Here is a 12,466-nt window from a genome sequence, read left to right as displayed (position 1 = left end):
ACCATTACAGTTACGTCTTCGAATGAGTCCACTGAGCCCACTTTGCTTAACCTGCGACCATTACACAGTAGTGAGTCACTAAGCCACTTGTAAACCTGGACCATTACAGAGCGTAGCCACCTTGTAACCTGGACCATTACAGTAGTGAGTCACTAAGCCACTTTGTAACCTGGACCATTACAGTAGTGAGCCACTTTGTAACCTGGACCATTACAATAGTGAGTCACTAAGCCACTTTGTAACCTGGACCATTACAGTAGTGAGCCACTTTGTAACCTGGCCATTACAGTAGTGAGTCACTGACCACTTTGTAAACTGGACCATTACAGTAGTGAGTTCTGTGCAGCTTGTTGTTTGTCTCTTTGCATGCACATATATCCCTGTATCATCTGCATACATTTGAACTTCCGACCCAGTACAGACAGAAGGCAGATCATTAATGTACAGGCTGAACTTCAGACCCAGTACAGACAGAAGGCAGATCATTAATGTACAGGCTGAACTACAGACCCAGTACAGACAGAAGCGAGATCATTAATGTACAGGCTGAACTACAGACCCAGTACAGACAGAAGGCAGATCATTAATGTACAGGCTGAACAGGAGGGCCCCAGTATTGACCCTTGGGCACGTCCACATCATAGCTAAGAGTAGTAGAACAACATAATGCCAGCTAACCCATAGTAGAACAACATAATGCCAGCTAACCTCATAGTAGAACAACATAATGCCAGCTAACCTCATAGTAGAACAACAAATGCCAGCTAACCTCATTGTGAAGACAACATAATGCCAGCTAACCTCATAGTGAACAACATAATGCCAGCTAACCTCATAGTGGAACAACATAATGCCAGCTAACCTCATAGGAACAACATAATGCCAGCTAACCTCATAGTGAGAACAACATAATGCCAGCTAACCTCATAGTAGAACAACATAATACCAGCTAACCTCATAGTGGAACAACATAATGCCAGCTAACCTCATAGTAGAACAAACATAATGCCAGCTAACCTCATAGTTAACAACATAATACCAGCTAACCTCATAGTGGAACAACATAATGCCAGCTAACCTCATAGTGGAACAACATAATGCCAGCTAACCTCATAGTGAACAAACATAATGCCAGCTAACCTCATAGTAGAACAACATAATGCCAGCTAACCTCATAGTGGAACAACATAATGCCAGCTAACTCATAGTGAACAACATAATGCCAGCTAACCTCATAGTAGAACAACATAATGCCAGCTAACCTCATAGTGGAACAACATAATGCCAGCTAAACTCCATAGTAGAACAACATAATGCCAGCTAACCTCATAGTGGAACAACATAATACCAGCTAACCTCAGAACAACATAATGCCAGCTAACCTCATAGTGAACAACATAATGCCCAGCCTAACCTCATAGTGGAACAACATAATACCAGCGGCTCAGTGACTCACTACTGTAATGGTCCAGGTTACAAAGTGGCTCAGTGACTCACTACTGTAATGGTCCAGGTTACAAAGTGGCTCAGTGACTCGTGTTTGCATCTCAATGTGAAAAAAACTGTTTGCATGTTCTTCACAAAGAGGGCAACAGATGCTACTGAGCCAGATGTCTATGTGTCAGGGGAGAAGCTCCAGGTGGTATCTGATTTTAAGTACCTTGGCATCATACTTGATTCCAACCTCTCTTTTAAAAAGCAGGTGAAAAAGGTTATTCAAATAACCAAATTCAACCTAGCTAATTTCTGATTTATACGAAATTGTTTGACTACAGATGTAAAAAAACTGTACTTCAAATCTGTGATACTCCCCCACTTAACATACTGCTTGACTAGTTGGGCCCAAGCTTGCTGTACAACATTTAAACCCATTCAGTCTGTCTACAAACAGGCTCTCAAAGTGCTTGATAGGAAGCCCAATAGCCATCATCACTGTTACATCCTCAGAAAGCATGAGCTCCTGAGTTGGGAAAATCTTGTGCAATACACTGACGCATGTCTTGTATTCAAGATCCTAAATGGCCTGGCTCCCCCTCCACTCAGTATTTTTGTTAAACAGAAAACCAAAACATATGGCAGCAGATCCACAAGGTCTGCCATGAGAGGTGACTGTATAGTTCCCTTAAGGAAAATCACCTTTAGTCAATCTGCTTTCTCTGTGAGAGCTTCCCATGTCTGGAATACACTGCCATCAGACACACATAACTGCACCACATATCACACTTTCACAAAATGCATGAAGATATGGCTAAAGGTCAATCAGATTTGTGAACATGGTCCCTAGCTGTGTATTGCCGCTTTCCATGTTGTCTGTTGTCTGTAGCTGGTGAGGTATGGAAACACTTTGTTGCTTTTATGAATTTTGTCTTAATGCTTTTGGTTCTATGTTTCTCTGTCTGCATGCTATGTCTTGCTTGTTCTATGTCGCTCTGCGTGTGCTCACTGCTCAATGATTGTCTATATTGTAATTGTTTTTAATAACCTGCCCAGGGACTGCGGTTGAAAATTAGCCGGCTGGCTAAAACCGGCACTTTTACTGAAACGCTGATTAATGTGCACTGTCCCTGTAAAAATAAACTCAAACTCATGAGTAGGTGTGTCCAAACTTTTGACTGGTACACACACACACACACACACACATATATATATATATATATACACATACATACATACATACATACATACATACATACATACATACATACATACATACATACATATATGCATATGTGTGTGTACCAGTCAAAAGTCCATCATTACTATATATAGAATAACACACACCTGACTCCAGACTTGAAGTCCTCTATCAGTCTGTTCTTCTCATCCTGGTCCTCCACCCAGTAACCACTGGGGATGACAAACTCAGACACCACTCTGCACTCTGGACAGGACCTGACCACAGACAGAGACACACAGTTAACCACAGCATTGTATACTATGTCCAGTCATTCTGTGCTACTTCATAACTGCTGAGTACCACAATGCAACTACAGTGGCATCCTGTTGAAACTCTCTGAAGTGATCAGGGTTACATGATTAACTGATAGAGTATTACACAGTAATAACAGGAGGTTAGACATACCTTTATATTATCCCCCTGGTGGATACTGTGGTAAATCAACTATCACATCCTCACTATTATGTAGAAGCTCTACTACCATAGTATACTGCTCAAAAAAATTAAGGGAACACTAAAATAACACATCCTAGATCTGAATGAATGAAATATTCTTACTAAATACTTTTTTCTTTACATAGTTGAATGTGCTGACAACAAAATCACACAAAAATGATCAATGGAAATCAAATTTATCAACCCATGGAGGTCTGGATTTGGAGTCACACTCAAAATTAAAGTGGAAAACCACACTACAGGCTGATCCAACTTTGATGTAATGTCCTTAAAACAAGTCAAAATAGCAGGCTGCTCAGTAGTCAGTGTGTGGCCTCCACGTGCCTGTATGACCTCCCTACAACCCTGGGCATGCTCCTGATGAGTGGCGGATGGTCTCCTGAGGGATCTCTCCCAGACCTGGACTAAAGCATCAGCTAACTCCTGGACAGTCTGTGGTGCACAACGTGGCGTTGGTGGATGGAGCGAGACATTGATGTCCAGATGTGCTCAATTGGATTCAGGTCTGTGGGAAACGGGCGGGCCCAGTCCATAGCAATCAATGCCTTCCTCTTGCAGAACTGCTGACACACTCCAGCCACATGAGGTCTAGCATCGTCTTGCATTAGGAGGAACCAGGGCCAACCGCACCAGCATATGGTCTCACAAGGGTCTGAGGATCTCATCTGCGTACCTAATGGCAGTCAGGCTACCTCTGGCGAGCACATGGAGGCGTGCGCGGCACCCCAAAGAAATGCCACCCCACACCATGACTGACCCACCGCCAAACCGGTCATGCTGGAGGATGTTGCAGCAGCAGAACGTCTCCACGGCGTCTCCAGACTCTGTCACGTCTGTCACGTGCTCAGTGTGAACCTGCTTTCATCTGTGAAGAGCACAGGGCGCCAGTGGCGAATTTGCCAATCTTGGTGTTCTCTGGCAAATGCCAAATGTCCTGCACGGTGTTGGGCTGTAAGCACAACCCCCACCTTGGACGTCGGGCCCTCATACCACCCTCATGGAGTCTGTTTCTGACCGTTCGAGCAGACACATGCACATTTGTGGCCTGCTGGAGGTCATTGCAGGGCTCTGGCAGTGCTCCTCCCTGCTCCTTCGTGCACAAAGGCGGAGGTAGCGGTCCTGCTGCTGGGTTGTTGCCCTCCTACGGCCTCCTCCCGTCTCCTGATGTACTGGCCTCCATGCTCTGGACACTACGCTGACAGAACACAGCAAACCTTCTTGCCACAGCTCGCATTGATGTGCCATCCTGGATGAGCTGAACTACCTGAGCCACTTGGTGGGTTGTAGACTCCGTCTCATGCTACCACTAGAGTGAAAGCCACGCCCAGCATTCAAAAGTGACCAAAACATCACCCAGGAAGCATAGGAACTGAGAAGTGGTCTGTGGTCACCACCTGCAGAACCACTCCTTTATTGGGGGTGTCCTTGCTAATTGCCTATGAATTTCCACCTGTTGTCTATTTCATTTGCACAACAGCATGTGAAATTTATTGTCAATCAGTGTTGCTTCCTAAGTGCACAGTTTGATTTCACAGAAGTGTGATTGACTTGGAGTTACATTGTGTTGTTTAAGTGTTCCCTTTATTTTTTTGAGCAGTGTATATTAGCAACCATCAACACTTGATGATCATGTTTTCAAACTGCTTGGTGTTTATAGTAGTTATCAACTCACTTGTTCTCAAACTGCTTGGCGCAGCGCCACTGGCGGATGCAGGAGAGGCAGTATGTGTGGCAGCAAGAAGAGAGGATCCCGAAGCGTCTCTCTGAGGCAGCAGCTTTCTCATAAACCACCTCCATACAGATAGAACACACCTTGTCCTGGCTGTGCTGCGCTGCAAACGCCTTCTCCATGTCCGCCTCAAACACCAACATACACATCTGACAGAGGCGGGTGATACATGTACCTATTAATATCCAAAACAGTATCATCTTCAGCCAACAGTTTTGTTTGACTTGTCCATTGTCCTCCACATAGGACACACTTCTATCAACATAAAGATGCATCCGACAGTGTAATTAGAGACTACAGAAGCATGTGGCCTCATACCTTCTCGTACCTCCTCTGATCGAGGTCATGTGACAGTTAGGGTTAAAGTATGGGTCCTACCTTCTCGTGAGCTCTCCTCTGCTCAGGGTCGTGTGGGTGGAGCACCTGCAGACGGCAGATGTCACACATATCACCGTGGAGATAGGGACAGGTGTTTCCATAGTTACACTGTCCTGCAGCGGCGTAGGGACAGAGCTGTGGCTGGGGGCCAGGGACATGGTAGGGGCCGGCCGTGGCAGAACACTCCAGACCGGTCCTGATGGCATCCAGGTAGGAGTGTGGAGGTTTGGCATGGGCACTGTTGTCATGGTACTCCGTCCAACAGTCCGCCTCTGAGCCACCCCCACCGAAGGGCATCATTGTACTGTCACACCCCAGGGCTGGAACACACAGGCACAAACAGAGAGAGACAGTTCAAGTCAAGGCCACAGAATACTGGATTCACCATTCATACTACTGGCTGCATCACATGGACACCTCCTAGTGACAAACTACATACTAAAACCATTGGTTTAAATCTGAGACACAACTATACAGTTGAAGTCAGAAGTTCACATACACTTAGGTTGGAGTCATTAAAACTTGTTTTACAACCACTCCACAAATTCCTTGTTAACAAACTATAGTCTTGGCAAGTCGGTTAGGACATCTACTTTGTGCATGACAAGTAATTTTTCCAACAATTGTTTACAGACAGATTATTTCACTTCAAAATGCACTTTATCACAATTCAAGTGGGTGAGAAGTTTACATACACTAAGTTGACTGTGCCTTTAAACAGCTTGGAAAATTCCAGGAAATGATGTCATGGCTTTAGAAGCTTCTGATAGGCTAATAGACATCATTTGAGTCAATTGGAGGTGTACCTGTGGATGTATTTGGAGGTGTACCTGTGGATGTATTTGAAGGCCAACCTTCAAACTCAGTGCCTCTTTGCTTGACATCATGGGAAAATCAAAAGAAATCAGCCAAGACCTCAAAAAATTAATTGTAGACCTCCACAAGTCTGGTTCATCCTTGGGACAATTTCCAAACACCTGAAGGAACCATGTTCATCTGTACAAACAATAGTACGCAAGTATAAACACCATGGGACCACGCAGCCGTATACAGCTCAGGAAGGAGACGCATTCTGTCTCCTAGAGATGAACGTACTTTGGTGCGAAAAGTGCAAATCAATCCCAGAAAAACAGCAAAGACCTTGTGAAGATGCTGGAGGAAACAGGTACAAAGTATCTATATCCACAGTAAAACAAGTCCTATATCGACATAACCTGAAAGGGCCGCTCAGGAAGGAAGAAGCTACTGCTTCAAAACCGCCATAAAAAAAGCCAGACTACGGTTTGCAACTGTACATGGGGACAAAGATCGTACTTTTTGGAGAAATGTCCTCTGGTCTGAATGAAACCAAAAATAGAACTGTTTGGCCATAATGACCATTGTTACGTTTGGAGGAAAAAGGGGGAGGCTTACAAGCCAAAGAACACCATTCCAACCGTGAAGCACAGGGGTGGCAGCATCATTTGGTGGGGGTGCTTTGCTGCAGGAGGGACTGGGGCACTTCACAAAATAGATGGCATCATGAGGGTGGAAAATTATGTGGATATATTGAAGCAACATCTCAAGACCTCAGTCAGGAAGTTAAAGCTTGGTCGCAAATGGGTCTTCCAAATGGACAATGACCCCAAGCATACTTCCAAAGTTGTGGCAAAATGGCTTAAGGATAACAAAGTCAAGGTATTGGGGTGGCCATCACAAAGCCCTGACCTCAATCTCATAGAAAATTTGTGGGCAGAAGTGAATAAGCGTGTGCGAGCAAGGAGGCTTATTATGCAAGCAGAAAGTACTCTACATGACCAAATGTATGTGGACGCCTGCTCGTCAAACATCTCATTCCAAAATCATGGGCATTAATATGGAGTCGGTCCCCCCTTTGCTGCTATAAATGCCTCCACTCTTCTGGGAAGTGTCTTGCAGTGCCTTGCAAAAATATTCATCCGACATGGCGGGTTTTTTTTTCTTCCTATTTTGTTTATTACATCCTGTAATTTAAATTGATTTGTATTTGGATTTCATGTAATGGACATACACAAAATAGTCCAAATTGGTGAAGTGAAATTTAAAAAATTACTTGTTTCAAAAAATAAATAAAAAATGGAAAAGTGGTGCGTGCAAATGTATTCACCCCCTTTGCTATGAAGCCCCGAAATAAGATCTGGTGCAACCAATAACCTTCAGAAGTCACATAATTAGTTAAATAAAGTCTACCTGTGTGCAATCTAAGTGTCACATGATCTCAGTGTATATATATATACACACGTGTCTGAAAGGCCCCAGAGTCTGCAACACCACCAAGCAAGCAGCACCATGAAGACCAAGGTGCTCTCCAAACAGGTCACGGACAGAGTTGTGGAGAAGTACAGATCAGGGTTGGGTTATAAAAAAATATCAGAAACTTTGAACATCCCACGGAACACCATTATATCATTATTAGAAAATGGAAAGAATATGGCACCACAACAAACCTGCCTAGAGAGGGCCGCCAACCAAAACTCACGGACCAGGCAAGGAGGGCATTAATCAGAGAGCCAACAAAGATAACCCTGAATGAGCTGCAAAGCTCCACAGCGGAGATTGGAGTATCGGTCCATAGGACCACTTTAAGCTGTACACTCCACAGAGCTGGGCTTTATGGAAGTGTGGCCAGAAAAAAAATCATTGCTTAAAGAAGAAAAATAAGCAAACACGGTTGGTGTTCGCCAAAAAGCATGTGGGAGACTCCCCAAACATATGGAAGAAGGTACACTCTGGTCAGACTAAAATTGAGCTTTTTGGCCATCAAGGAAAACGCTATGTCTGGTGCAAACCCAACACCTCTCATCACCCAGAGAACACAATCGCATGGCGGTTGCAGCATCATGCTGTGGGGATGTTTTTCATCGGCAGGGACTGGGAAACTAGTCAGAATTGAAGGAATGATGGATGGCGCTAAATACAAGGAAATTCTTGAGGGAAACCTGTTTCAGTCTTCCAGAGATTTGAGACTGGGACGGAGGTTCACCTTCCAGCAGGACAATGACCCTAAGCATACTGCTAAAGCAACACTTGAGTGGTTTAAGGGGAAACATTCAAATGTCTTGGAATGGCCTAGTCAAAGCCCAGACCTCAATCCAATTGAGAATCTGTGGTATAACTTAAAGATTGCTGTACATCAGTGGAACCCATCCAACTTGAAGGAGCTAGAGCAGTTTTGCCTTGAAGAATGGGCAAAAATCCCAGTGGCTAGATGTGCCAAGCTTATAGAGACATACCCCAAGAGACTTGCAACTGTAATTGCTGCAAAATGTGGCTCTACAAAGTATTGACTTTGGGGTGATGAAATGTTATGCACACTCAAGTTCAGTTTTTTTGTCTCATTTCTTGTTTGTTTCACAATTTAAAATATTTTGCATCTTCAAAGTGGTAGGCATGTTGTGTAAATCAAATGATACAAACCCCCCAAAAATCATTTTTAATTCCAGGCAACAAAATAGGAAAAATGCCAAGGTGGTGAATACTTTCGCAAGCCACTGTAGATGTTGGAACATCGCTCCCGAGTGGCGCAGCGGTCTAAGGCACTGCATCTCAGTGCTAGAGGCGTCACTACAGACCCTGGTTCGATTCCAGGCTGTATCACAACCGGCCATGATTGGGAGTCCCGTAGGGCAGCGCACAATTGGCCCAGCGTCGTCCGGGTTAGGGTTTGGCCGGGGTAGGCCGTCATTGTAAATAAAGACTTCTTAACTGACTTGCCAAGTTAAATTAAAGTTCAATCAATTAAAAAAATTGCTGTGGGGACTTGCTTCCATTCAGCCACAACAGCATCGGCGTTCCAATTCAGTCGGCGTTCCAATTCATCCCAAAGGTGTTCAATGGGGTTTAGGTCAGGGCTCTGTGCAGGCCAGTCAAGTTCTTCTACACCGATCTCAATAAACCATTTCTATATGGACCTCACTTTACGCATGGGGGAAAGGGCATTCCCTAAACTGTTTCCACAAAGTTGGAAGCACAGAATCATCTAGAATGTCATTGTATGCTGGAGCATTAAGATGTCCTTTCACTGGAACTAAGGGGCCTGAATCATGAAAAACAGCCCCAGATCATTATTCATCCTCCAAACTTTACAGTTGGCACTATGCATTGGGGCAGGTAGTGTTCTCCTGGCATCCACCAACCCAGATTTGTCCGTCATACTGCAAGGTGGTGAAGCGTGATTCATCACTCCAGAGAACGCGTTTCCACTGCTCCAGAGTCCAATAGCAGTGAGCTTTACACAACTCCATCCAACGTTTGGCATTGCACACGGTGATCTTAGGCTGCTCGGCGATGGAAACTAATTTCATGAAGCTCCCGACGAACAGTTCTTGTGCTGACGTTGCTTCCAGAGGCTGTTTGGAACTTGGTACTGAGTGTTACAACCGAGGACATACGATTTTAACGAGCTACTGCACTCTGCGGTCCCGTTCTGTGAGCTCGTGTGGCCTAACACTTCGCGGCTGAGCCGTTGAAGCTCCTAGACGTTTCCACTTCACAATAACAGCACTTACAGTTGACCGGGGCAGCTCATGCAGGGCAGTTGGAAAGGTGGCATCCTATAAGTTCTACTGCCAATGTTTGTCTATGAAGATTGCATGGCTGTGTGAAGTCTTATCAGAAATGTGTTTCTTAGTTCTCAGCTTTTCATTTCCTTAAAACAGGTCAAACTGATGATATTGGGACATTTCGTACAGGAACAATCTTTCCACTGTTTTGGAGTTAATTCCTTTTCTCCCCGGTCCCTAAAGGAAACAAGTCAACTTCACAGGTGTTAACTAGATTACTAAACACATTCATTAGATCAATGTAAGACAATCTGTGAAGTCTAATTTATTTAGTCTTCTAGGCAACAAGACAGAGCTTCTCTTCTATGTATCTAACTATAGTTGACAAACAAATGGCCAACCAAATGTTGGAAATTATAAGCAGAAACTTAATTTAAATTATAGTAAATTAATGATAGTAGGCTAAATTACTATGGTGGATCGAACTGCGCAGGTAGCCTACTTTCTGAAGTGATCTGTTTGAAAATAGAAGAATATTTCGAAGATAAATACACAACGTAGAGACAGAGTACGAGGGGTCAAGAGGACGAGAAGTCAATAGACTCAACGATTATTTGGAAATAATGGTTTTTCTGTAATAGGGAATAATTTATCAAATGGGTCAGAGACATGGGAGGAATTTGTCTATACAGTGAGCCTGAAATAGGATACTTGTTATTTGGCCATTGGCTCAGTTGTACTGCAAGGACTTCTAATTGGTCACCCACAGGCTAGGGCTGGGTTATAAAACTAGATCCTGTCCCTTTGATCTGTGGAGATAATCACAGGGGAGAACCACAGGAGAGAACCACAGGAGAGAACCACAGGAGAGAACCACAGGGGAGAACCACAGGGGAGAACCACAGGGGAGAACCACACGAGAGAATCACTGGAGAGCATCACTGAGGACAGGGGAGAATTACCATCTACTTCCAAGAATGATTTGTCCTATTTGAATAAACCTGTTTTCCTCCCCCGATTTTCTTTGGGGTCTGTGTTATTAAAGAAGAACATCAACTGCTAAAAACAATCAGATGAAAACATCACACAACAACTATGCCATTTTTTAATTTCACCTTTATTTAACCAGGTAGGCCAGTTGAGAACAAGTTCTCATTTATAACTGCGATCTGTCCGAGATAAAGCAAAGCAGTGCGACAAAAACACAGAATTACACATAAATAAACGTACAGTCAATAACACAATAGAAAAGAAAAATAGAAAAATCTATGAACAGTGTGTGCAAATGTAGAAGAGTCGGGAGGTAAGGCAATAAATAGGCCATAGAGGCGAAATAATGACAATTTAGCATTAATAATGGAGTGATAGATGTGCAGATGATGATGTGCAAGCAGAGATACTGGGGTGAAAAAGAGAAAGAGGGTAAGTAATGATGGGCTCACCTTGGGGTCATGATAGGGGCTGCACCAAATGTTTGATGTATTATAATAATTGATTGAGTTTGAGTTTATTTTTACAGGGACAGTGCACATTAACCAACGCTTCAGTAAAAGTGCCGGTTTTAGCCAGCCGGCTAATTTTCAACCGCAGTCCCTGATTATGCTTATGTTGTATTAATAGAAGGGGAAGGGCTATAAGACCCCTCCCCCACTACATTTATAGGGTCCTGGACTACAGATTACCAATATATATATACATTATAAGGTGTAACATTGTTCCACAGTTCTTTTCTAGTCTCTGCTTCTTATAACAAACGGTCTGAAGGATGTGTGAGTTATTGCAGTCAAAACAGGGTGTCTGTGAGAAAACGCCTCAAAGATAAAATAGATTCATAGACACAGAACCCTGCAGGGGAGTGAAGAGATAAGAGACTAGTCAGACATACCACTATAAAGCCACACGGGAGTGGAAAATTACTGCTGAGCCCTTAGAAAACACTGGAACTATTGTTCTCTCCTGCAAGTTTATAAAACTGTATATAGCCTCACTATTGTTATTTTTCACTGTAGTTTAATTTTTTTTACTTACCTATTGTTCACCTAATACCTTTTTTGCACTGTTGGTTATAGCCTGTAAGTAAGCATTTCACTGTAAGGTCTACACCTGTTGAATTCGGAGCACGTGACAAATAAACTTTGATTTGATATGCATGGGCTTGGTCTCATGAGTAGAAGGTTTTGAAGTAGGCAGTTACATCACTAGGGGTTGACTAAAAGCAACTTTTCCTATTTTGCAGAACTCAGGAGAGAAATCATTTGTATGTTTGATCCTTGACTTCTGTCTACAGCTGTATTTTTATTAAAATTGATATGATTTATAAGTGCACATTGAGAATTCATTATTAAATAGAAGCCCAAGAAAAGAAGCCCAACAGTAACAATATGGGGATGAGGTGGTAGGATGTGCTATTTACACATTGGCTGTGTACAGGTACAATGATAGGTAAGCTGCTCTGACAGCTGATGCTTAAAATTAGAGAGGGAGATATAAGACTCCAACTTCAGAGATTTTTGCAATCGTTCCATTCATTGCTGCAGAGAACTGCAAGGAAAGGCGGCCAAAGTAAGTGTTGGCTTTGGGGATGACCAGTGCAATGTACCTGCTGGAGCGCGTGCTATGGGTGGGTGTTGCTATAGTGACCAGTGAGCTGAGATAGGGCAGGGAATTTACCTAGCAAAGACTTAGATGACCTGGAGCCAGTGGGTT

At 43.5% G+C, this 12,466-nt stretch overlaps 1 protein-coding gene across 1 annotated transcript in view; it reads right to left on the bottom strand.

Moving 5' to 3' along the window:
- Window positions 1-12,466, bottom strand: part of LOC112072360 (E3 ubiquitin-protein ligase makorin-2) — a 55,729-nt gene that overhangs the window by 25,537 nt on the left and 17,726 nt on the right. Inside the window, exons 4-6 of the mRNA XM_024139762.2 lie at window positions 5,241-5,560; window positions 4,806-5,011; window positions 2,782-2,892 (exon numbers count right to left, since the gene is read on the bottom strand). Of these exons, the coding sequence (XP_023995530.1) occupies window positions 2,782-2,892; window positions 4,806-5,011; window positions 5,241-5,560 (637 nt within the window). The remainder of the gene's footprint in view (window positions 1-2,781; window positions 2,893-4,805; window positions 5,012-5,240; window positions 5,561-12,466) is intronic.

The sequence above is a fragment of the Salvelinus sp. IW2-2015 genome, unplaced genomic scaffold (genome assembly GCF_002910315.2).
Source record: "Salvelinus sp. IW2-2015 unplaced genomic scaffold, ASM291031v2 Un_scaffold1901, whole genome shotgun sequence".
Taxonomy (NCBI): domain Eukaryota; kingdom Metazoa; phylum Chordata; class Actinopteri; order Salmoniformes; family Salmonidae; genus Salvelinus; species Salvelinus sp. IW2-2015.
Note: the sequence above shows the minus strand (reverse complement) of the source record. Positions and strands in the feature narration are given on the sequence as shown.